At 38.0% G+C, this 23,793-nt stretch overlaps 1 protein-coding gene across 1 annotated transcript in view; it reads left to right on the top strand.

Moving 5' to 3' along the window:
- LOC122811165 (oxysterols receptor LXR-alpha-like) overlaps window positions 1-23,793 on the top strand; it is a 516,654-nt gene that overhangs the window by 268,681 nt on the left and 224,180 nt on the right. Inside the window, exon 6 of the mRNA XM_044082826.1 lies at window positions 5,736-5,835. Coding sequence (XP_043938761.1) covers window positions 5,736-5,835 — 100 coding nt within the window. The remainder of the gene's footprint in view (window positions 1-5,735; window positions 5,836-23,793) is intronic.

Raw genomic sequence — 23,793 nt, 5'->3', positions numbered from 1 at the left:
GTAAATATTTGGCATACATGTTCTAAGTAGAACTGCTGCTTTAAGCAGTTAGGTACCATTATGTATTAAGCAGAGAAGATTCCTAAATGGTTAGTTAATAGGTCTATAGTAGACCAAATTATGTAATTAAGTGATATATAGGAGAGACGGCTATAGGGCTACCGATTCAGAAAAGTTGGTCTGTCTCAGAGAGGAGATTGTGTGCGTGAAACAATGATTCTGTATGTTATTCTGCATTAAGAATTATTGCTGTGCAATTTATCTGTGGAAACCTGGACATCTTCCTACAGAGGAATCTAGAGAGAAGACAATTTACCTGGAAGTTCCTATGTGCTGTGGACAATAATTCCTGCCCCAGAAGGAGAGTAGTGCAGTTTTTCTGAGAGACCTTTTCCCTTTTTTTATGGGACATAGGACCTTAAAAACGAAGGTAGTTTGTATGATTTTCTTTGCCTATCATTAATTTACTGTGGTGCACCAACAGTCTGCACCACTGACTTTTGCTCAGCAAAACTGAGCTTATGGACTTCATCAAAACATACCTCTCAACTGTCCAGATTTTTGCAGAATGTCCAGATTTTTGCCTCATATTTTTGGTCTCTGTTCCTCATAAAATTTGTCATTTTCTGGCAATTGACTGGGATGGATGATCTGAGGACTGGGGCACTAAATTATAACATAGATTTGAATTATAGACGTCAAATCCTTCAGAAAATCTGTTAAAACTAACCCTATTACTCTAGCAACTTTCTAAGTTTACAAGGGCAATATTTAAAATCTGTCTCTATTTTTTGCCTTTGCCCCTGTTTTGTCCATTTTTTTCCAGATTTCTTGGGCTAAGAGGTTGAGAGGTATGCATCAAAGTCTTTTTACAACAAAAGTATTCATAAAGAAATAAAACAGATGATTTAAAACTACAGAAGGATCTCTGTGAATGTGTATTTTTTTATTTTAGTAATAATAATCAAGAATATCTTAGTATTTAAGCTAGAAGTATAACTTACAGCTGAGTTGGAGTATAGTCATGTACCACTTTTGGCACCACAAAGAATAATAGAACCTTAAAGACTCACCTTTCTCTGCTTTGCTGTCAGAATGCCTCATGGCTGATTATAGGGTTTTCCCTGGAAGGTTCTCACTCTTATACAGTGATAGGTACATCCCTCATACAGGAGAATGAATGGCTAAGTCTGATAGGAAGGAACTGGATGGTCAGTAGGCACATGGAGCAAAAACCATCTATAAGGATATTTTTGTCTTAAAGAACCTGCTTGTCCTTCCTGTAATGCATTTAGTTGATATTTGGAAAGATGTTTGAGGTATCAGGCAATGGAAAACTAGGATGAAAAATTATTTTCATGAATCAGTATATTGCTTATCTAGGCAACCAGTTATACATACAAATTATTTGAATCCTGGGACATTTGAATAAGCAGGGATGTTAGACATCATACTATTGTTAAAGTAGCCTACGTTATATTAGGTCCCATCCACTGCGGCCAGCTTTTCAAAGCTAAGTTGCACCCACTGCATGCTCTGTCAGGAGCTCAAGAGGAGCCCCATATAAAGGGCAGTTAGAGTGCAATAAGCTCAGAGCTTTTTTGCCACCCAAGAGTGCCCCTTTGGTGGGCCCTATAAATCTGTCAGTCTGCTAGAGATCCTTCAGAGCTGGGCACATAAGTCCCCTGTTAGAGAAACCCTTCCAGTAAATGTATTTTTTGAGGAATTTTTTTTTTGCTGTGAAAATATGTTGTATTTTGCTAGGAAACTGATTTGAAGTCTTGGACTGTCACGTCTTGCCAGGGGAGAGATCTGTGTGAATGCTTGTGTGAACAACTGTGTAAAACGTATTATATTTTTACTTTTTTGTACTGGTTGTGTAGGTGTTATGTATAGGGGCAGGACTTTGTGCCTGTGCAAACTGTCAGTTTTTTTTCTTGGCTTAACCTGCTTTTGACTGTCTTAAAATTTTATTAACGCCTTCAGGCTTTGTTTCCTGTCTTCAGTGTTTCATCCTTAGCTGAATATATGGAGCAGTTACCGGTCTCCATGGTTCTTTCTTCCTCCTGTCCACAAGAAGCAAGAAGTAGTTATGGAGTCTTTGGGTGTCAGGCTGGCTTCTGTTTTGCACCAGCCACTGATGGATGACTCTGCTATGTCCAGGCTTAGGTCCCCAAACCACTCATCTTCTTTCCTGGTCCTTCTGGTATGGCACCTAAAACCATTGAGGCTACTCAGGACCAAAAAGTAGACATGTCCTCTGTGACTGTAGGGATGCTCTCTGTGGGCAAGGGAGAACCACTCTTCTTGGTCTCAGGGGAAAGGGCAAATGTTTTACCTAATAGCCAAGATAAGGAGCATGTGTCCCATGTGAGTTTGCCTGCCTTGGCTCCGTCCTTTTCCAGGGAATCTTCTAAGTAAAGGAAAGAAAAGGTAAAAAACATAGTTTCTTCTCTTTCTATTTCCATGGATGTGCAAGAATTGCTGGATTTGTGATGGAGTTAATTTATGCTTTCTCTGCCATTACCTGTACTGTGAAGAAAAGGAAAAGTGTTTCCTCACTTTAAGACTCTGAAATTCATTCATAAGTGCAGGATTTGTAGGGTAAATGTTGTACTTCAGGAATTTCTTCTCAATCTGGAGATTCTGAATCTGAGGAAAGTGTTTCTTTGGATTTCCCTCCAGAAGGCTTTTCTTTTTCTAAAACTTTAAAATGAAAGAGGCTTTTCATTAGAGTCAAAATGAAATCCCTATTGCTGTGTAAATGTATTGTGATTTGCTGTAGTTGGATAATCCCCAATCAGCAACTATTCCTCTTGTTTTATCTGCTTTACAATAAAGTTTACCTGACAGTCAACTACCTGCCCCTAGGAAGTCTGATAGGTTATACAGGATACCTCATACTCACAAATAGTTGTTTGCTAACCCTAAAGCAGACCCTGCAGTGATGTTCCTGTCCATAACTGCTTCAGCTAGGTAAGTTACTTATGCTAACCCCATTTCTTCTAGCAAGGATAGGAATATTTTTGACAAATTTGGGAGGTAGGTATACTCTTCTCTGCAACTTTAACATTCAGAATTTTAAACTTCCAGGCTCATATGCTAAATTTCTTACCTCTATCTTTTGAGAACATGGAAAAGTTAACTGTCAACCTTCCCTCTTCAGAGATATGAAAAATTGTTAAATGTCTCTTTAGTATCTGCTTCGCCTACAATTAAACATGCCTTAAAGTGTTCTTATGACATTGCAGATACTATGTCCAGTGCTGCTGCTTCTTGCTCAGTCATGAGAAGATTTGATTGGTTATGGTCTCAAACTTTTCCTGAAATAGTTAAAACTGAAACTTTAACTTCTCCCTTGGATAGGAGGCTCTGTTTGGTCCTCCTACAGCTGAAGTGCGTAAGAGGCTTGATGAGAGGAGAAAGTTGATGCAAAGAGGAACCCAAATCTTCCTGCCTATCTTTTTTAAGGCAAATACAAATTTTCCTTCTTTCTCAGCTCCCTTTTTCAGTAAACAATTTAAGCAACAAAAGCAATGCCAAGGATGTTCCAAAACTGAAAGAAAAGCCACTCAACACCAAGGACAGTCCAAAAAGCCAGAATTACTATTGGCCTTTTCAGAATTCCCCACTCCAGCCTCTCTGTTTACTAATGCCTTCATCTCACCATGTGGCACCACATTGTTGCAGACAGTTGAGTTCTGAAAATCATTCAATAGGGATGCACTTGGCAGTGGGATTATTCTGTTCCTTTCCAAGGGATTGATCCTTGCCCTGTGGTCCATATCTTCCTGTTTCCTCTTGTTCTGGAACAAATGCTATTTTCCGGAGTCTTGTAACCAGTTCCCACAATCTGGGGGGGGGGGGGTATTTTATTCATGGATTTTCTAATGCCAAAGAGAAAAGGGTCTTTGAGGCCTGTGCAAGACCTTTTTCATTTACAATATTTTTGTAAAGGTTCCAAAGTTCAAAATATTGTCCCTTCAGACCCTATTACCCCTGGTTCCTTTACTAGCTTTTATTGTAAAGCTATATTTAAAAGATGCTTACTACCACATTTCTACTGGCGAGCACTTCACATTTTTTTAGGATTTGTTGTATCTGGCTCATATTATCAGTTCTCTGCCTTAACCTTTGGTCCATCTGTGGCTCTAAGGGTATTTACAAAGGGGCTGGCTCTAGCAGTTGTTTATTGCAGGCTCTAAGGCATTCACATTTTCCTTATTTGGACAATTGTCTTATATTTGCAGACTATTTTTCCATTTGTCAAGAGTATTTATTATTTATTAACATTTGCTTACCATGAAAGTCTAACTGGGAAGGCCCAGGTAGAAAAGCTTTAAGTATTATAAAACATTTTAAAAACAATTTTACAGTCTTTAAAAATAATGCAAAAAACTGTACTTTAAATAATTATAGCAAATTGGACATAAAGTGAAAACATTTGTTATGAATACTTAGGAAATGTTCATAATCTTCTGCTCAGTCTGGGGTTTAAAGTGAACTTACAGAAATCTTCTCTTATCCCATCTCACATAATTGTTTTCCTGGGATGTCTTTTATATTCTGCCTGGGAATAGCTTTTCTTCTTCCAAAGTAGAAATGTTCCAAAAGTTCTTCCCAAGTTATTCCACTCAAAAAAGCATCTGCCAGGGAATTTCTAAGGATTCTGGGATACTTAACTTCCATGATTGTTAAGATTACCCTAGCCAGACTTCACATGAGAAAAATTCTGTGGTACCTCAAGACAGTCTGGACTCATCATCTTCACCTTTTATCATTTCAGATCCCTATTTTTGGGGTTTGTAAGGAGGGAGGTTCTGTGTTGGGTAGTCCAGTTCTCTAAAAATCCAGGTCTTCTAGTCTCCCTTCAACCTCCTCTTTAATCTACTACAAAAGATGTATCAGACCTGGCTTGGGGGGGTGTTTAAAAAGGAGTGAAAATACAAAGTATGTAAACAAACAAGACAGACAAGAGCATGTACATATCAAAAAGATTTTGGCTATAATAAATGCTTGAAAGCCCCAAATTATCACTGGTCCCCAGGGCCTTTGCAAGTTTTCATAGACAACGCCACACTGATGTTGCACATAAATAAACATGGAGTTACCAGATCTTGCCCTCTTTGCAGACTTGCTATGATATCCTGGAAAGTACCATTTCAGTTCAGCTTGACTCTTCAGGCTACATATATTCCATCAGAACAAAACATTGTTGCAGACAACCTGGGTAGAACCTGAACAGGCCCTCACAAATGAAAACTTCAGCTTGGTGTCTTCCAGTAATTGATACAATTATGGGGAACACCTCAAGCAGATCTGTTTGCATCCTCTCAGCTGACATTGCAACTGTTTGAATAAACATATATATATTTGCTTGCAGAGTGACTGTATATAGTAATGATCTTAAGAAATTGAATTAGCACCTTTTTCCTGGAGTGGGGCTTTTTTTTATTTCTTAACTCCAGGTTAATGGGGGCACCACTGTAGGAATTGAAATTGCCCAATTTGCCTAGCTAAGGTTACACACACACAAACACGCCATGGGATGATATTGTCATACTGTTCGTATTCAAATGCGACTTTGTGGTCTAAGAGTCCAGATAAGTCCCATTTTACATATTATTTTGACTGTACTTTTTTCAGATTAAAGTGTTTTAGGACTAGTTTCATAAGAAATTCAAGCTACATTGCAAGATTCAAGATATTTTGTGTTTTTTTTTTTCCTTTGGAAGGTTATGCTACTAGAAACATCTCGCAGATATGACCCTCACATTCAGAGCATCACCTTCCTGAAGGATTTGAGTTATAATCGTGATGACTTTGCAAGAGCTGGTAAGTGTTAAAGGTGCCTTTTTATGTTTTTCATTTTAGGGCACAGTAGAAAGAACCAAGACAAAACCCAAGTAACACCCAGTCAACAAGGAGACTGAAAAAGATTCCAGATTCACTCAAAAAACGTCACAACTCCAAAACATACAGAAAAAAATTAATTTTTAAAGATAAGCAATTGTGGCCCATTAACATGCAGTAACTTCATCAGAACTGATAAAAAAACTTAGCTTACAAATATTTAAACCCTATTAATAGGAACTCATGTGACTGTGATTGACTATGACTGATGTTAGCAAAGTTGTTGGCAATGGTACCCATTTTGTTTATAAGAGGCACCTGAATATTAAAGAAAGGTTCAAAAGAGATAGTGATTTAACCACCATAGGAAAAAAACAAGTTAGGGATGATTAAGTGTGTTTGCTGCCAGCAGTGCAAGTACATTTACGAAGGGCAGGTTTTGAAACTGATGAGTTCCTACTATGAGTTTAGATTGGAGGGTACTTATGATTGCAATACCTTTGTAGTTGTGTATATTGCTTTCTTTGATTTTTGCTATGGGTTTTATGTTGGCAAAATAGAGCAGGTTCTTAAAAAATGCATTTATGAACATTGTACTGCAGTGGTGGTGCTGCGGTAGCATTGTCGCCTCATAGCAAGACATTGTCCCATTCGATTCTCAACTAGAGCGTCTTCTGTGTGGAGGCATACGTGAATGGGGTGTGCCTTCATTGAAGGTTGTGCGTCAGGGCTGGTAACCCGGTACGTAAAAATCCACTACCAATCATTAGCGGACCGGAGTTCCGCTGTGGCGAGCCCTAACCGGGAAAAGCCGAAAAACACAAACAAACATTATGACATAAAGAATTATAATGAGAACAATGTACTCTTTAAACACACCTTACAATGTAAGAAGCGTAAGAAGTTTTATTTTCTTGTACTAGAATGGGTAACACAAAATCTGAGAGGTGAAGCATGGGAACATAGACTAGAATACTGAAAAGTATTATGGCAGCTTAGGCTTGTAGCAAGTGTTTATCCAGGATTAAATTATGTTTTATCAGTAAGGAGAGTGTGCTAAAATTACCAACTTCCAAATTGTGACAGCCTTCATTTTAAATATAATGTTTTTTAACATATTCATATTTTTATATGTGCTTTTTAACATTGTAATAACCCACATTATTAGTATTAATCTGATTTGTTGTTCTAGTCACATACTTTCCTATTAGTAGAGTTTAAATATTTGTAAGATGAGGTTTTTTTATCAGTTCCAATGAAGTCCCTGCAAGTGAATGGGATGAAAGCTTTGCAAAATAAATTATTTTCTGTATGTCTTGGAGTTTTGATATTTTTTTGAGTGAATCTGGAAGCTTTATCAGTCTCCTTGTTGACTGGGTGTTGCTTGGGTTTTGTCTTGGAATATTGTTTGTTCAGACCCAAGGTTTTCTGTCTCTTCTTTTTGGTTCACAGTAGAAACAATATATTTTTATATTGAACACATCAACTGAACTAGATCCAGAAATGTAATGTTTGCAAACACATATTGCAGGATAATTGTCCCCTGCCAATGCAACACGTGTGCCACTGAACCAGTATCTCTGCCAGTACATTCCTTTTCTGACACTATAGTCACACATCTCTCATTTGTTATGCTTTAGGCACAGTATTATGATTCTGGCTAGTCTGGGTATCAGATTTAGTGTTTTCCTCCTAGACGTCCCGACCTTCCTCATGAAATCAGGCCTGTTTAAGCATACACATTATTAAATAACTTAAATAAGCATATAAAGGATTCATCTTCACTAACAATAGAGTCTATTATCTAAAACCCTTCTCTTCTGATAAATAAGAAATTGTTCCTCTTTTGGACCCCCTGTTGTGACTAAAATGTTATCTACATGATTACAACTGGCAGAATAATCACCTGCATATCATTTATCCAGTGCTGGCTGTTACTTGTTAATAAATCAATTTTACAAAGATACTCTGTGATGGCTAGTGCATTCTGACTAGGCTACAGGCAAACACGCACTTCAAATTATGTCCTATATGAACTCATTTCATGTACTGCCAGTATAAAACGACTTAAGTAAGTAGTAGAATCTTTCACAAGTATATAGAAATTTTCTTAAAACAGTGAAATCTCTTCCAAGCAGTGCAAACCTCTACACTAAAATCTCTCATTTTGCAATCTAGAAAGGCAGTAGCTCCTGAATAATAGCGCAAACTTACCAGCTGTTCATACAGAGTGCTTCTAAACTGATTGTTTCTGCCAAGAATTTTGGTTTTCAGGATTTGAACTTGCTTTATTTGCCCTTACTCCACTCAGGCTCACTCTGCTCCCATACTCTGCCCTACTCCTTCTCAATTACCACCTACCCAATATTTTCTTTTATTTGAAGCATCCCCACCTACCTGACCAGTAACCTCTATTCCTCCACTAAAAATACAACAGTTCATCTCTTCCCTCCCCTATACACACTCTACCAACTAACTTTCCTCCCTCCCCCCTTTAGCCATGCATACAAAACACGTGCAACCCCCCAACAAGCACTCTACTCTTCCCAAGACCTCACAAACATATCATCCCATGAATACCTGCACTTATATTTCACAGTCTTCTACATAACAAATCCTTCTTTAGCCTCCAGTTATCTGTCACCTCCTCTCCCTCCACCCAAACACACTTACACATACTTTCTTAGACATATTTCACTTATCTCCCTTTGTATTTCACTCACTTATATAATGACTGTATCCTTCTGCTTCTGTTACAGATATGCTCTACATCACTCATAACTACATTTCTTGCCATGCTTTATCATCTCACAGACTGCCATACATTAATTACACCTAGAATCAGCCATACCACTAACCAAGGATGCCACTTCTAAACTTTAATTCCACTATATCTTTAAAAAAATTCTGCCAGGCTCTACTGATAATATAAAATTCTGGAACACAATCAGACCTATCCAAGCCTAAATGCAAAAATAAAAATTGCTTTGAAAAGGCCACCCCTGTCTTACCTGTATTCATAAAATATTTAAGTGTCAGAGCTGGATCATGGACAAATGGGGCCCTAGGCAGGATAATGAATGCCCCCCCCCCTACACACACACACACACACACACTGCAGCCATTCCAGTGTCTCTTTCCTTGACTGTTTCTCCCCATTTACCTTAAGCACTGTTCAGATCTGTCAGTGCGCATGCTAACCTTAACAATCCCTCAGTTCGTGAGAACATCATAAGTGCAATTTGACTGTCTTTACTGTCTTAGAATTAACTTATTCTGTTTATCTAAGTTATGCAATCTGAACTAAATTATTACTTGCACAAGTACAGGAACTAAGAATTATGCTATGCTGCTATTCTATCTTAAAAATGGTGGTGGGTAAGTTATCTATATGTGTATTTATATCTGGGGTCTATATTAGAACACCGAACATTCAAAATTTTGAGTGTTCTAATATCGAACCCTATGAATTTAAAATTTAAAACATCGAACATTCAGAGCATTGAATTTTTTCCTAGGGAAAAAATTTGCTGTTCCAAAACACATACACACAACACAAGCACACCAAAAATACAACAATCCACACACATACACCTAAACTCTTAGAACCTAACCCTACACTAAACTATACATACACCACTAACTATCCCCTTACCTTAACCCAAACCCTAACCCTAAGGTCCATCACTATCGCAAAGTCACCTCACCCACACCCTAACCCTAACTCACCTACCCCACCCTAACCCTCACATTCACACAATCGCACACTTACCTGACCCACACCCTAACCCTAACTCACCTAACCCGCCCTAACCCTCACGTCCACACAATCGCACACTTACCTGAACCCGACCCTTAACTTTCCACCACAGCACTGAAAATACAGAAGCAACAGAAACGGACAACCAAATTCTTTCCCTAGGAAAAATTTGGTTTTCTGTTTCTTCGATATTTTCAGCATTCGCAGAAAATGGTCGATATTAGAACACTCGAAATTTTGAACATTCGGTGTTCTAATATAGACCCTATATCTGTACTGTCTAGAATTTCTTCCATTGTATGTTTCCTTCACCCTTTTGTGAAAACTGTTTTCAGTGCAAACAAGCCTGAAGTAACAAAATTTCATCCAGTGATACATTGCATTTGTTGATCTGAATTACAATAAAGTTTACTTTGACTTTGACTATTTTCTTCTTTCCTTCTACCGTGATTACATATATTTGGATTTAATTTAAAACTTTTATTTCAAATTTTATAGCACTAACATTGATAGACATTTGTTAAACAAAACGATACAGTCTCCCAGTGAAAGCAGACTTAGCATTTAACAGTCAAGATATCTTCTCTGTCCATGAAACTCACATTCATTTAAATGATATTGAAACCCACATTCAAAGAAAATGCATCTTGTCATTGGCAGACAGAATTTACCTTTGGGCTATTTTCAAACCAAAAGCCCCCTGTATATATATTTAGGACCACACAGTGATGCAGACAGGCATGTGTTCTTTGATTCACCTTCCTGGTTGTATTCCTTGTATAATACAGCTTTAGAGTCTGTTTTAAATTTGTAGTTTTGAACATTTTTCCAGTAAGCAGTGACACAAAACATATGAACCAATAATGATGAAACTGCCAATTTCATAATATTTCAACCAGAAAAGGCCATTCAATATCAGCTAATATGCACAATCTCTGCAGAAGTAAAAGTCATCTGGATGTTTTCACATTGAAGAGATCTGTAACTAGTGAAGAGGTTGCTGCTGGCAATCAGTTTTATACTTTAGTGTTTCAGCTCCAAATTCAGTGCCTGCTGCCCTTGAAGAATGAATTACATAGATTATAGTAAAAAAATGATAAGCTGGTAATATTGTAATATGGAATATATGGCAAACAGACAACCGGTTCCTAGTTACAAGTCATCTCATCCAAAGTAGGATTTACTGAGGACTGCAGCACTCCCCTTAACGTATAACATGGTATAAGCAATCCATCTACATGGTGTGAGAGCAGAACCCACAGCCTTCTGCATCAAAAGCAAGTATGCTATATGTTGTGCTACTAACGCTGCTTTCAAATTCTATAGCACAAACAGTGATGACCATTTACTAAACAAAACAGTTACGCATTGAAAACAGACTTGGCATGGGCAGCAATAAACTTCTCTTCCCTTGAAGCTCACAATTCCTTAAAAATGCACTGAAGTTCTCAATTCCTTGAGAATGTACTGAAGCTCACAATGCCTTGAAAATACACTGAAACTCAGTTCCTTGAAAATGCACTTTCAGTAGTCTGGTAGTTGGCATAGACGATTCATGATCTTGTCTCCTGTAATTAAAGTACAGGTTTTGAGCCTGAGCAAGTTAGCTAACCTGCCTTCCATAACTAGGGCATTACACACACACACACATAAACACACACACACACACACACACACACACACACACACACACACACACACACGCACGCACACGCACACACACACACACACACACACACACACACACACACACACACACACACACACACACACACACACACACAAACCCTTCCATTGTTGTAAAAGGCAAACATGAGTACAGCAAAAATGTTTCAATACACACCTTACTGATGGAATGTTTATGTTTTGTGGTTAAATTCAGCATGCAGACATGGAAAGAAGAAGGAACAGCAGGTATGTGTGTCAACACACACAAGGATCCACAGATGCAGAAGTCTTTCTTAAAGAAGAAATGTAATTTATTTATTTTAATTAAAACGTAAATGGTGTGGCACCCCACCCCCCCCTGGCCAGCAGGCCCCTGCCAGCCAGCAGGGTCTAGGCAACTGCCTAGGTCACCTATTGCTGGATCCAGCTTTGCTTAGTATGGGGACATTCACACAAATCTAGATCCTATCAGTCACCATAACACAACTAGCAAATCACCCCACCACAGTACTACAGTTATACCTTTTCCTCATCCCCTCAAAACAACTTAAACAAAAACTAAACATAGTCTTATTAAATGTCCATAATACATGTAACAAAATCACAGAACTTTGTGCATGGATGCTCCAATATACTCCAGATATTCTGACAGTTAACAAAACCTGGTTAAGCTCAGCATAAAAGACAGTGAAATACCTTCCTGGATATAAAATCATAAGAACAGACTAAACCCTAAAAAAGTTGGTGGTATAGTCATCCTATATTCCAGCTTATACAAACTCAGTCCTTTCAACAGTAGTATTCCCATTTTCCACAGAACCAAAATACTCATTTCATACTGTCAAATTAAATAGTAAAAAAACTGCTTTGTTTCATTACTCTCTATATCCCCCCTGAAAACAATATAAACACTCTGGAAGATATTCTACCCTGGATAGCCAATACTATTCCTAATGAAAAAAAAAACATATTGAGAGATGTAAATATTGACTGGCAAAACATTACCTCCAACTTTCCCAGTTTCATTATTAACCTGTATGGCCTTACACAGCTAATTGTCTCACTCAGTAGATATAATACAACTTATGGCAAGAGCTCCACCCTAGACTGAATAATTGTTTCTGACCTGCACAGTACACCACCTCAGGATCCCTTGCAGACTTCCTTAGTGACCATCTTCCCACTTGCACTCATAGATTAATCACCTATCATGTTAAACGGCACAACTACAGATGGACTAGTAATCTCACAAATTTGAGCCCAGATATCTTCAAATCAACCTTATAACCTATCAACTAGTCTAATCTAAAAATCATCTTCCCTGGATGAAGCAGTCCTCAAGTTTCAGTATAGTATTCTTAAATATTCTGAATAACTTATCACCCCTTAGAAGAAAAAGAGTTAAAACTAACCATGCCCCCAGCTATCTAACAGTATTAGAAATCTTTTGCATAATGAGAATATGGCCTGGAAAAATGGCGAATGAACTAAACACCAGCACATCTACAGGAGTTTAAGGAACTTCAAAACCTTACAAAAAAAAAACAGGTAAATCACAAAATATTCTGGTCCTCCATCAAAGACGTAAGCCATCCAGGGACAACAAAACATTCAAATCTTTCACCTGAATGCTCCCCACTTGAAAGTCCAAACCTATTTAATACATACTTCATAGACAGCATAGCTGCCTTTACCAAAACCAGCCCTAACATCCCAAAATACCCCTACCCCTCCCACAACTACATTGCTTTCAGCTTAAAAACTCTTTCTACTTCAGATATAGAAAATTACTTCAAAATCTCGAGCCAGGCTCACCATCTGATGATAGCCTTAGCCTCCCACCTGAATTTCTCAGGATAGCCACAGTGTTATAGCATACCCAGTATCAGTCCTTATAAATAGGTCAGCACATGAATCCTATATTCCTTCCCTGTAGAAGAAGTCAGATATAACTCCACTACATAAAAGAAGACCTCAACAGAAATATCTAACTTTAGATCCATCATCATCCTTTCCCCTTTTCAGAAGTATTGGAAAAAAGTATCCACGAGCAATTTCTTCAATATTTCCCTCAACAACAACTTTTGACACCTATACAACATGTATTCTGCCCCCAGCGTAGTACTACTACTGCCCTCATATCCTTCCCAGACACCATCGGCAAAGCTTGGAGCTATCTAAGGCCTTCATCACTATAACACACAATACATTCCTACAAATTGTCTTTCCTTCGCCTCTCATACTATACTGTCACCTGATTCAGAAGAATCTTGTCTAACAGACAACAGTTTCTTAAGTGGGAATGCCCCTTATCACCTTTCATGCTAGATACCACTGGTGTACCCTAAGGCTCAGGTCTTGATCCCCTGCTGTTCGATATATTCACCAACAATTTCTATAATTATGACTGATCTCATACAATACACACATAACTCTACTCACAACAGATAACACAAGAAGTCTTTAATTCTTTTGAAAATTGGCTTCAAAATGCTCAATTACTGCTCTGCCCTAAAAAAACTAAACTACTCCTGGGTTTTTTTTTTCCAAATCACGTAACCTTGACAAACTCACCTCCCTAAGCAACACTGACATCGAAGTTGTATCTTATAGTAAATTGCTTGGCACAACCATAGATGGCAACCTAAAATTCAAGATACATATTCTAAATCTGGTTAAAAAACACACCACAGTTAGGAATGCTCTACAGAGCAAAATGTTTCCTTATATCTAATACTAAAGTAACCCTAACTAATACTTACCCACTAACATCACTCCTGTATAGAACATCCATCCTTACAAACCCTCAAATCTCTCCAAAAACAAAACTTGAGTGATGTTATAGCAATACTGCATGCCTTATTGCAAATAAACCCAATCAAAGCCTCCACTGTACCACACTAAAATAACAAAACTGATAAAACTACCTCACCATCTTAAATACACCCAATTAATCACAGCACAAAAATGATAAAGAATCCCTCAGTATACTCTTAGTACATTTCTCCAGTGTTACACCACACAACATCCCTTAAAACCAAATGATAAGCAACTCCTTATCATTCACAAACTGGAAAAATCTACAGGACACTCCCTATGCTCTAACACTGTAGCAAAAAGCTTTAACACAGTCCTGATAACAATCAGATCACCACCTAACCTCCACATGTTCAAAGCATCTTTAAAAATATTTCTAATTGTTGGATCTACTCTTTCTCCACAGCAGGCAAATCCAAACCCCAAGTCCTTTTTCTGTTTCACCCCCACCTATGTCTTCTAACCACAGTTGCATCCCACTTTCTTGTAGCCATCCTCTCCCTTCATTTCCTCCAGCTATAATCATTTTCATTTCCCTGATCTACTATCCCACTGTCCTACCTTACTACCATCACCAGTTCCACTACTGAAAATCTTACTTGCTTCCTATGCTACCAAAGAAAATATCTTTCAAATACTCATTTGTAATTTGTAAATATCTCTTTCAATATTAACTTTATACACATACTTTCTCTTCTCCTGTATACACATATCCCTTTTCTTACTAGTCTTCACTCTCTCTCATCTGTGTCAATGTTTGTCAACCTATTAATAATCATTTTCTCAACTAACCACTGTCTCTTTTTAGCATTTTTGAATTCATATATTTTCCCTACTTATATCATCTTTGCTTCCATCTCTTTCTGCCTCTTTCTTCAGCTGTTCTAATTTAAACACATTAAGCTTATTTCTTTCACTTGACGATCTTAGTATTTCTTTGTTTACTCTGCATTATGATGTATTGCATTATACTTGTAAAAATTGCAATCCATATCAAATGTTTGTACTATATTCTGCTGTTTTGCTTTAATGTAATATGTAGGATCTTTTCTACACGGGAGTCCTCTGAAAACAGATTATTGCCCAGTTGGACTTTCATGGTAAACAAATGTCAATAAATAAATTATTAATGCTCAGAGACTGAGGGGTGTGTATCCACATAACTACAATTTTAGTATTCTCTATGAGTGCATTATATATAATCCATTAAAGCACTTATCTAGCAGATATTCCATGTAGTTCAATACATGCATTCCAAGTTCACTGTTTACTTAAAATAACATGTTTATTTTGTGTTTTGGCATAGCCTTGCCTGATAAATTTGCTTTGTATTGTTGAATAATTTGATATATCTGCTTCCTACCCATTTTGAATTTGTCTCTAAATTTCCTCTGGAAAAGATCTTTGGACTAGAGAGACCCACTTAGTTACCAGAATGTAGTCAGTCACAGATTCATTTACTCATTCAAATTATTTAGTCAATCAGTATGTAAATGCTGCAGCAACTGACTTACACTTCTTATTATATTCCCTGTTCTTTCAAGTGCTTGTGTGCTGCATTGAAAAAAACATTATTTTGAGTTGGCATTCTCCATGAGTCATAATTATTTTTGCTGAGGTAATAAGTACATACAAATATTTCAGGTATAGGCAATAATGCCCATCTGGCCTGCCAGTATACCATAACAGTCATTCCTGTAATAAGTGTCCAGTTTATTCTTAAAATATCTAAATTAGTGATGCCTTTATTAATGTAATTTGGTAGTCTGTTCCAGGAATCAACTACTGCCTCAGAGAACCAATTAGTACATTATCAGTGTCAGTGAAAAGACAGGTAGCACACTCACCTTTGGTGCTGCAAGACTTTGTGTTCTATTCACACTCCAGGAGACTGATTGTTGACACTGCAGTGCAGCATTAAGGGGGTTGCTGCACTCCTGAGTGTATCATCCTTCTCATGAGATGTTAAACCAAGGTCCTATCTACTTGAGTTGAGTTGGTGATAGCTCAGGTAGATCCCAAGGCACCTAGCAAAATGAATAGGGGAAGTTCCCCAATGCCCTGGGCATTTATCCCCTAGTAGTAGAAATACCACCTTGACTCTCCCCTGAATGGGGCAGTTAGTTTAGTGAGACTAACCTGGTCAACAATGGATAAATAAAGAAAATAAATATATCTCTTATTTCTATATGATCTGCTACATAGATTATCTGATTCCCTGCTACTCTTTGATAATCCAAAACATTCTCAGTGGTAGTTCAATTGCTCAGTTGTTCAATGGTTCATTAATTCCTGTGTAAAGACCAAAGGCCATTCAGGACAAAGACTCCTTAATGAATGTATATACTCTGGGACCCAACTATGTAACAAGTTGTTTGCTGAATATCTACAAAGAACAGGAAGACTGTCAAATATGTAAATGAACCCCGTTCCAAAGTCATACCAGTGACTGTGTTAAATAGTTTTCTCTTAAGACTGTCCTTGACTCCTCAGTTCTGTAAATAAATTATGTACTTCTGGTTAATATGATTGTGTTCAACAAGTCAATGTTTAGTAGAGATCGATATTCTTCACTCCAAAATCCTCTGTAGGCAAAACAGAGTTTACTCCTCAGATGTCTGTAACTGACTGAAGAGGCCTACACTTCCAGTCTAGATGAGTATGATTTATCTCTACAAGTAATAATGCACCTTGTAAATTTTCATTGAATACCTTCTAAAACCAGCAGATCACTTTTCTTGTAGGAGCAAAACAGCATGTTGTACTCAGTGATGGGTCAAACATATGTTATGAGCGACGTTTAAAGACTGTCATTATTTCTTGTTGAAAAGTTCCTAAAAATTAAGTCAATACCTTTTAATGACTTAGCTTTAACTTTTAAGGTATAAGTCCAATACTTAAAAATGCTACGTATAATAATACCTAAATCCTTATATTCTGTCAACTTCTGTAACTCCTGGAGACCTAAGTTTATTTGATATTCAACCATTTGTTTCCTAAAATTCAAAGTAGCGCACTTATTCTTATTAGCTTTTAATACAGTAAGTCTAACCATTCTTCCACCAAATACATGTAAGTGTTGACGTGGTCAGTATTCTCTGTTGATGTAATAACTCAACTATATAAATATCGTCCAAATATGTGGTCATCCAAACATGATATTTTAGGAATAAATGAACATACAAGGTTGAACAATATTAGACCTAGAACTGAGCCCTGGGGGACTCCTTTGTTCAATTTAAGCCAGCTAGATTGTGAAATTTCCTATCCTTACTTTCTGCAATCTACCACAAATCCAGTTAGCCACCCAGCAAACAATGTATGGATTACCTTTGTGCTTGAGGATGGCATCAATAATAGCAGAATGAGGGACACTGTCAAAAGCCTTAGACAATTCCACATAGACCACCACTACAGACATGTCCATATCTAATGTCGTTGTCACTGGGTCATAAAATGTAATTAAATTAGTGAACGTAGAATGTTTTTTGTGAAACCATGTTGTGAGGTCCATTAAACATCCCTGCAAATCTTCATTAAGAAAATAAAGCAGACATCTCTCAAAACTTTTCCCCACCATTGAAGTAAGACTGATAGGTCTATAATTACTTATATTGTTTGTTGGGCCCCCTTATGAATTGGAATTATGTCCCCAAGTTTCCATCTAGCAGGAGCAATGTCAGAATACAAGAGGTTATTAAAAATCAGGTGATAGTAGCTGAAATATATTTACTTCAATGTGCTCAGAAAATGCCTGGAATATTATCAGGTCCTGTACCACTACCCTTTTTAATATGGCTCAAAGATGCTGTCACAAGGGTCATATTGAAAACTAGGCATATACAATCAACTTCTATTAAACTTTCACCATCACAAACATTGTCAAACAGTGTAGCATGTTCTGCCAAGAAGTGTTCATTGAGCAAATTTACCATTAATTCTCCAGCATTCAACACTTCACATTGAACAGAAATTGGTCCAAAACATTTAACCTTATTATCAATGTGTTTAACATAAAAATAAAATTTCTTAGAACAAGGGCTACTTACTAAATTGCCTTCAAATGTACTTTTTGTTAATCTCAAAGAGGCATTTAATATTCTGGAGACTGAGTTATAGGCCCATTGTAAATCATTTCTCTTGAAACTCTTCCAAAGCCTACATTCCTCCCTCTTTTTTCTCAGAAGATTAGGATAACTAGTATTCCACCATGGAGGTGTAGTTCTGAATAAATTGTTAGTTATTATTTCCTTACCTGCAGACAAAAGAACTTCAGAAAGGTTTTCAAAGCCCTGCCATTTATTCACACCATTATTTACCTCAGCTGATTTCAAGTCCTTAGAATTTATTTGATTAATAATATTCAGACCAAACAGCTTATACTTATCAAAAATACTCTTTTGTTGATTCGTGCAAAAAGCTTTAGTTATCATAATAAATTCAAAAGATGAGTGACTTGTCTAATGGATACAGTTGGTTAATCTGAGAAATTTTATTTGGAATATTTGTAAGTAAGAGACCTAAGATATTATTTGACCTAGTAGGAAAATCAATCATCTGAGTCAAATTGTGTAACATACATAAATCATGAAAGTCGTCCTCCGACATTGTTGATGCTGTGCCATCAGACCAGCTGATCTCTGGAAAGTTCCAGTCACCTAATATCATCAGGTTATTATAAGTCATAAACTTGACCAAGCCATTGATAATACCAGAGTTCATCAGTGTTTGGTAATGCAGGGCTTTTAAAATGAACTAACAAGTGTAGTGGAAGACCAGAGTCTGCAACTAATAGTTCCACAAATATCAGTTCTGAATTATAATCCACTTCCAACACCTTAACATTTAGTCATTGGACTGCAAAAATAGTTTGGTTGTCTTTAAATGCCCTATCTACCTGAATGAGATCTCATCTTAAATATCTATATGAGATACTCTAGAAATTCTGACCTTTTAATATTTCATAATAGCTTAAACTTACATATTCACTGATGCCCTTGATATATTTCTGTAGCACACTTTCCAGTTTATTCATGCTAGTTTTCCTATAAGGTTTCCATATTGTTGTTATTATTCTGTACTTTAATTTGAGTCTAATGTAATTTACAAAAGCATTTTCATCATTTCTGATTTCGTAGACTTTACAAATCTTTTAATACAGCCTATAGTTTTGTAACTCTCATTAACCATTTGGGTGATATAATCAGAAAAAACTCAAAGCTGGATCTCTCCATATTTCCTGGTCACCTTCAGCTACTGTATGCTGTATTAGATATTCATCCTTCAGTTAATGTCTGCCAAGTCTCATGGGCTTAGTTTTTTATGTATTTTTCAGCATATTAGTCTTCTGTTCCTGGCTGGTCAGTTTAATTAAGTTCTTATGCCCATGTGACCTATCTGTAGCAGATGTAATCAGTTCATAACTTGTGCTAGGAACATCCAGATAACTTCAGACACTGAAATTAAATTACATTATATTAAAAAAATTGCTATGCAAAATGGACCAAAACAAGGCACAGGGAGGGAAAAGAATTAGTAATAATGACATGCATAGAATGGGTGTGCCTTCGTTGAAGGTTGGGCGTCGAGCTGGCACCTCGGCACCCGTAAAAAATCTACTGCCAATCATTAGCGGACCGGAGTTCTGCTGTGGCAACCCATAACCGGGAAAAGTCGAAAGAAGAACAACAACATCAGAATACTTCAGTGAGAACTTATAGTAACATTATATCTGTTATTGACTGTCATTTAAGTATGAAGAGATTAATTAAGACTGTTGATATGCACTTAGGTTCATAGGTAAGTACTAGGCTAGCTGTCCTTGTGGGCTATTTTAAGCCTAGGTATTTTCCCTTTTTGTGCTCAAATTAACTTATCTTATTTGGTTACCCCCTAATGATAATAACTGGGATCATGCCATAGATAATTTGAGGGGATCCAGGCATGGGATAAAGCATGCAGAAGCTACCTCTGCCCAGTGGTAAGGAGACAGTCCTGGGAAAATGTTTCTGTTTCTCATGCAAAGATCCTAGTTGTACTTGATTATGGACAGTGATGAACTTTATTTAATATGGATGGGGAGTCTGTTTCACAGTAGTGGCATCCCCTACAAGATATACCTATCCCCCAAAACCATTCTGTGCATGTTGGAGAAGAAGTTTAGATCCCTAGACCAAGTATTTCTGATGCCATTGGGCTTGCTGATGTGCAATAAGTTTACCAATTTTAAATAAATGGTCTTCAGGGGGAATTCAGTAAAGCCTACTGGTCCATATTACCTTGCCAAAAGATGTTGTCATTGAATGCCTTTTTTGTCAACACATAAACAGCGAACTCCCAAAACTCTAAACGGCCATTGCTTGGCCAACCAAAAACCAAATAAACTGTTGGACCCTACGAAGTGGGGGGTGAAGCCCCCAGACCCCCCAATGTGGGAAGCTGTGCCCCCACATCCCCCAACTAAATATACCAACTCCAAGATCTCACTACAGTACAGAGGGCAAATTCTCAATGATGGCCAAGAAGTTTTTTCCCCTGGAAAAAAATTTGCTGAAGTGGCTATTCTGTTTATGTGTTGACATAAAGGCGTTTGATGAAAAAGTCTTTTAACAAGGTAATATAGACCCAAGCCTACACGTTTTTTTCATGTACTCATCACGCTGCGATGCATACATGAGCATGAACATTTTTAAATTCAGTAAACTTCACTTAGCAGTATGCAAGCACGTGCAAACAGGGAAACTTCCATGCAATGCAAATTTCCACATAAGCAGGTGAATCTTATGCAAATTAGCCAGGTTGAGCAATCCAACAAGCCAAAAGGCATCTTTGTAGACTCCGTGTCTGTGTTCTTAGTGTACACAGAAAATTTCCACATACAAGAGTCTACATAGACAGAAGGGGACATAAATCCCCAGAAAATGTTAGATCACATATATAAATGTGCTAAACTTATATCATGGATGTCTGAAAAAGGAAGGGAATATGTAAAATTAATAATTTTTTTAAATAATTTTCATATGTTTGTGCTATGCGCTGCATTGCACAATCATGCTTAACAGAAAAATAAAAAAAAATTGTAAAATAACATCTATAATGTAGTTTACACAAATGTACTGTAGGACCCTGTGTCGGGTCCAAACAACGGTGCATTCATGCTGTTACCCAGCTTACATGGCTAAAAAACATGTAGTTTCCAGGCTGTCAGCACAAATTTGTATACAAATGAGGTGTATTTGTTGAATCCCTAAAAGTAGCAGCCATGTCCACAAATCTACTTCATGTTAGCTCCTACACGGTATTGATATTCCCGCTGGATGTGGATGACATCAGGGATGTGTCCTGTTACTTTTAGGATTTTTTAGTGCTCAGCTTGCATATTTTTGCGGTGCACCACATAGCTTAATGTTTTCTTGTGAACAGACTACCCATGTAATAGTGATGATATAGGCATCTATCAATTAAAACTGGATATATTCAATTAATAATATATACTTTTGTATAAGCACCAGGTCGCTCAATAAAGCAGGGCATTTAAATCATGTCAGTTACATCCTAGGCAGGTGAACTGCATCATAATTAGCCAATCATGGTGGACCTACAGCAGAACTGGATAAAGTATGCATATACCCTACATTCTGATTTTCCCTCAGTACTCTGACCATTGGAGTGGATACTTGGAAATTTTAACTGAAGTATTGCTAGGGGCTGCTGCAGCCATTCTATATCTGTATATGCTAGATGCTGAAGTCAATACTGCTGGTACTGCTGACAATAGGCCTAGGCCAAGAAGTAGAAGAGTGTTCAGGCCCAGGGTAACCTTACCGGGGCTACATGAGCTGGCGATTGTAGAGTGCTACAGGGTGGACAGGGACATATTACAAGAGCTCAGTGAGCTCTGCCGTCTTCAACTCAGAGCCAGAGCTAACAGTGGGGAACCCATCCCAGTGGAAAGTAAGGTATGTGTAGCCCTTAGGATACTAGATACAGGCAATTTTCAAAGGCCAAATGGGGACAGGATGGGGGTGTCACGGGCATCTGCATCCAGGATACTCCACCAGTTTCTGAATGCTATGCTCCCAGATGCCAGTGAACACATATCTTTTCCCCTTGACCCTGAGGTGAGGGCCAGCAATATGCAACACTTCTACCATGTAGCACACTATCTTGAAGCACTGGGTGCCATAGATTGCACTCATGTACACATCAAGGCACCACATGGTGAGCAGGGTAGAATCTATGTTAACCACAAGGGATACCACTTCATCAGCTGCCACGTTGTGTGCAGTGCCCAGGGGTTTATCATGAATGTGTGTGCCAGCAACCCTGGCAGTTATCACAACTCCCATATCTGGCACACATCACAGCTGTACCAGATGTTTGCTAGGGCCATTTACTGGGGGATCCTGGCTATGCCCTGGAACCATGGATGATGACACCCATCAAAAATGCACACACACCCATGGAAGAATGCTATAATGAGGCATACTCACAAACTAGGAACATCATAGAAAATGTGTTTGGGCTGCTGAAGTCATGGTTCTGGTGCCTCGAAAGATCTGGTGGTGCCCTGCAGTATACTCCAGCCACATGTACACAGATATTCACAGTATATGATATGCTACACAATCTGATCAAGCGGAAACAGCTGCAGCAGGATCAGCAAAGGGTGGGGATACACAGCCCCCAACCAGTGCCTAGGTCACCACAGCCACAGTCACAGGAGGACTCAGAGGAGGAACCCCCTGCTGGTGTCCCTATAGGCAGGCATAGGCATGCTCAGTACTCCCTGGCTTTGGCTAAGAGACAATGGATAGCACATTCACTGACAACCTATGCACTAACACCTTAATCCTACGTACCTACAGATGTTAAAATTGATGCCAGCCAAATAATACATCCTGTACCTATCCATGTATTGGCTGTGTACTGCTTGCTTCAGACAGAGTCATCCCTGAATACAGTTGTGTCAACTGTTGCACTTGAAAGGTAAGTCCATAAGCTACACAGAAGTATAGTGGATTGTTATGTTATGTCTTTGTAGCTATGGACCGAGTTCATTATGCAGGCAACTACACTGGTCTGTTTGGACAGAAATGACATCCACGTGGGACTGCAGACACCCATTTCACTAACATGTCACCATTTGTATTCGGTAGGCATCATGCATGGAATATTCATGCAGTCCTACTGCAACAGATTACTGGTATATCATTCAAAGGGACATGTTAGAAAGTGAGGGTAAATGATATTCATACTAGCGTGTGTCCTACCAGAACATGGGCTTTTGTTCCCCCACCCCTCAGAACAGCAGTGTCCCCTCGTAACTGCCATAACAATAAATCATCTGTGCTGTATGAGCATTTCACACAGTTAGTATGGCACACAGCTTCAGGATAGTAATGTACAATTTGAACTTACATTTTATGCATTAGTTAACTGAGAATAGCAAAGTACATATTTATGCAGTTGATGGTGTGATGAATGCTCCCATGTCTTTCAAGCAGCTTCTGTGACTCAAATGACTAAGGCAGGTAGCTTGTATAATAGTGCTGAGGGATCTAATCCTGAGATATCCAGATATTTTGCATGTTAAGGAGTAAGAAGTATTGCTTTACATAATGTGACTCTGTGTGTGTGCTATACTAGTATTAACCTGTTTCACATATCAATTGCACATTTGCATCTGTGTCACA

This window comes from Protopterus annectens, chromosome 9.part0 (genome assembly GCF_019279795.1).
Source record: "Protopterus annectens isolate FY-2018-M chromosome 9.part0, PAN1.0, whole genome shotgun sequence".
Taxonomy (NCBI): Eukaryota; Metazoa; Chordata; order Ceratodontiformes; family Protopteridae; genus Protopterus; species Protopterus annectens.
This window is presented reverse-complemented; position numbering and strand designations above follow the sequence as displayed.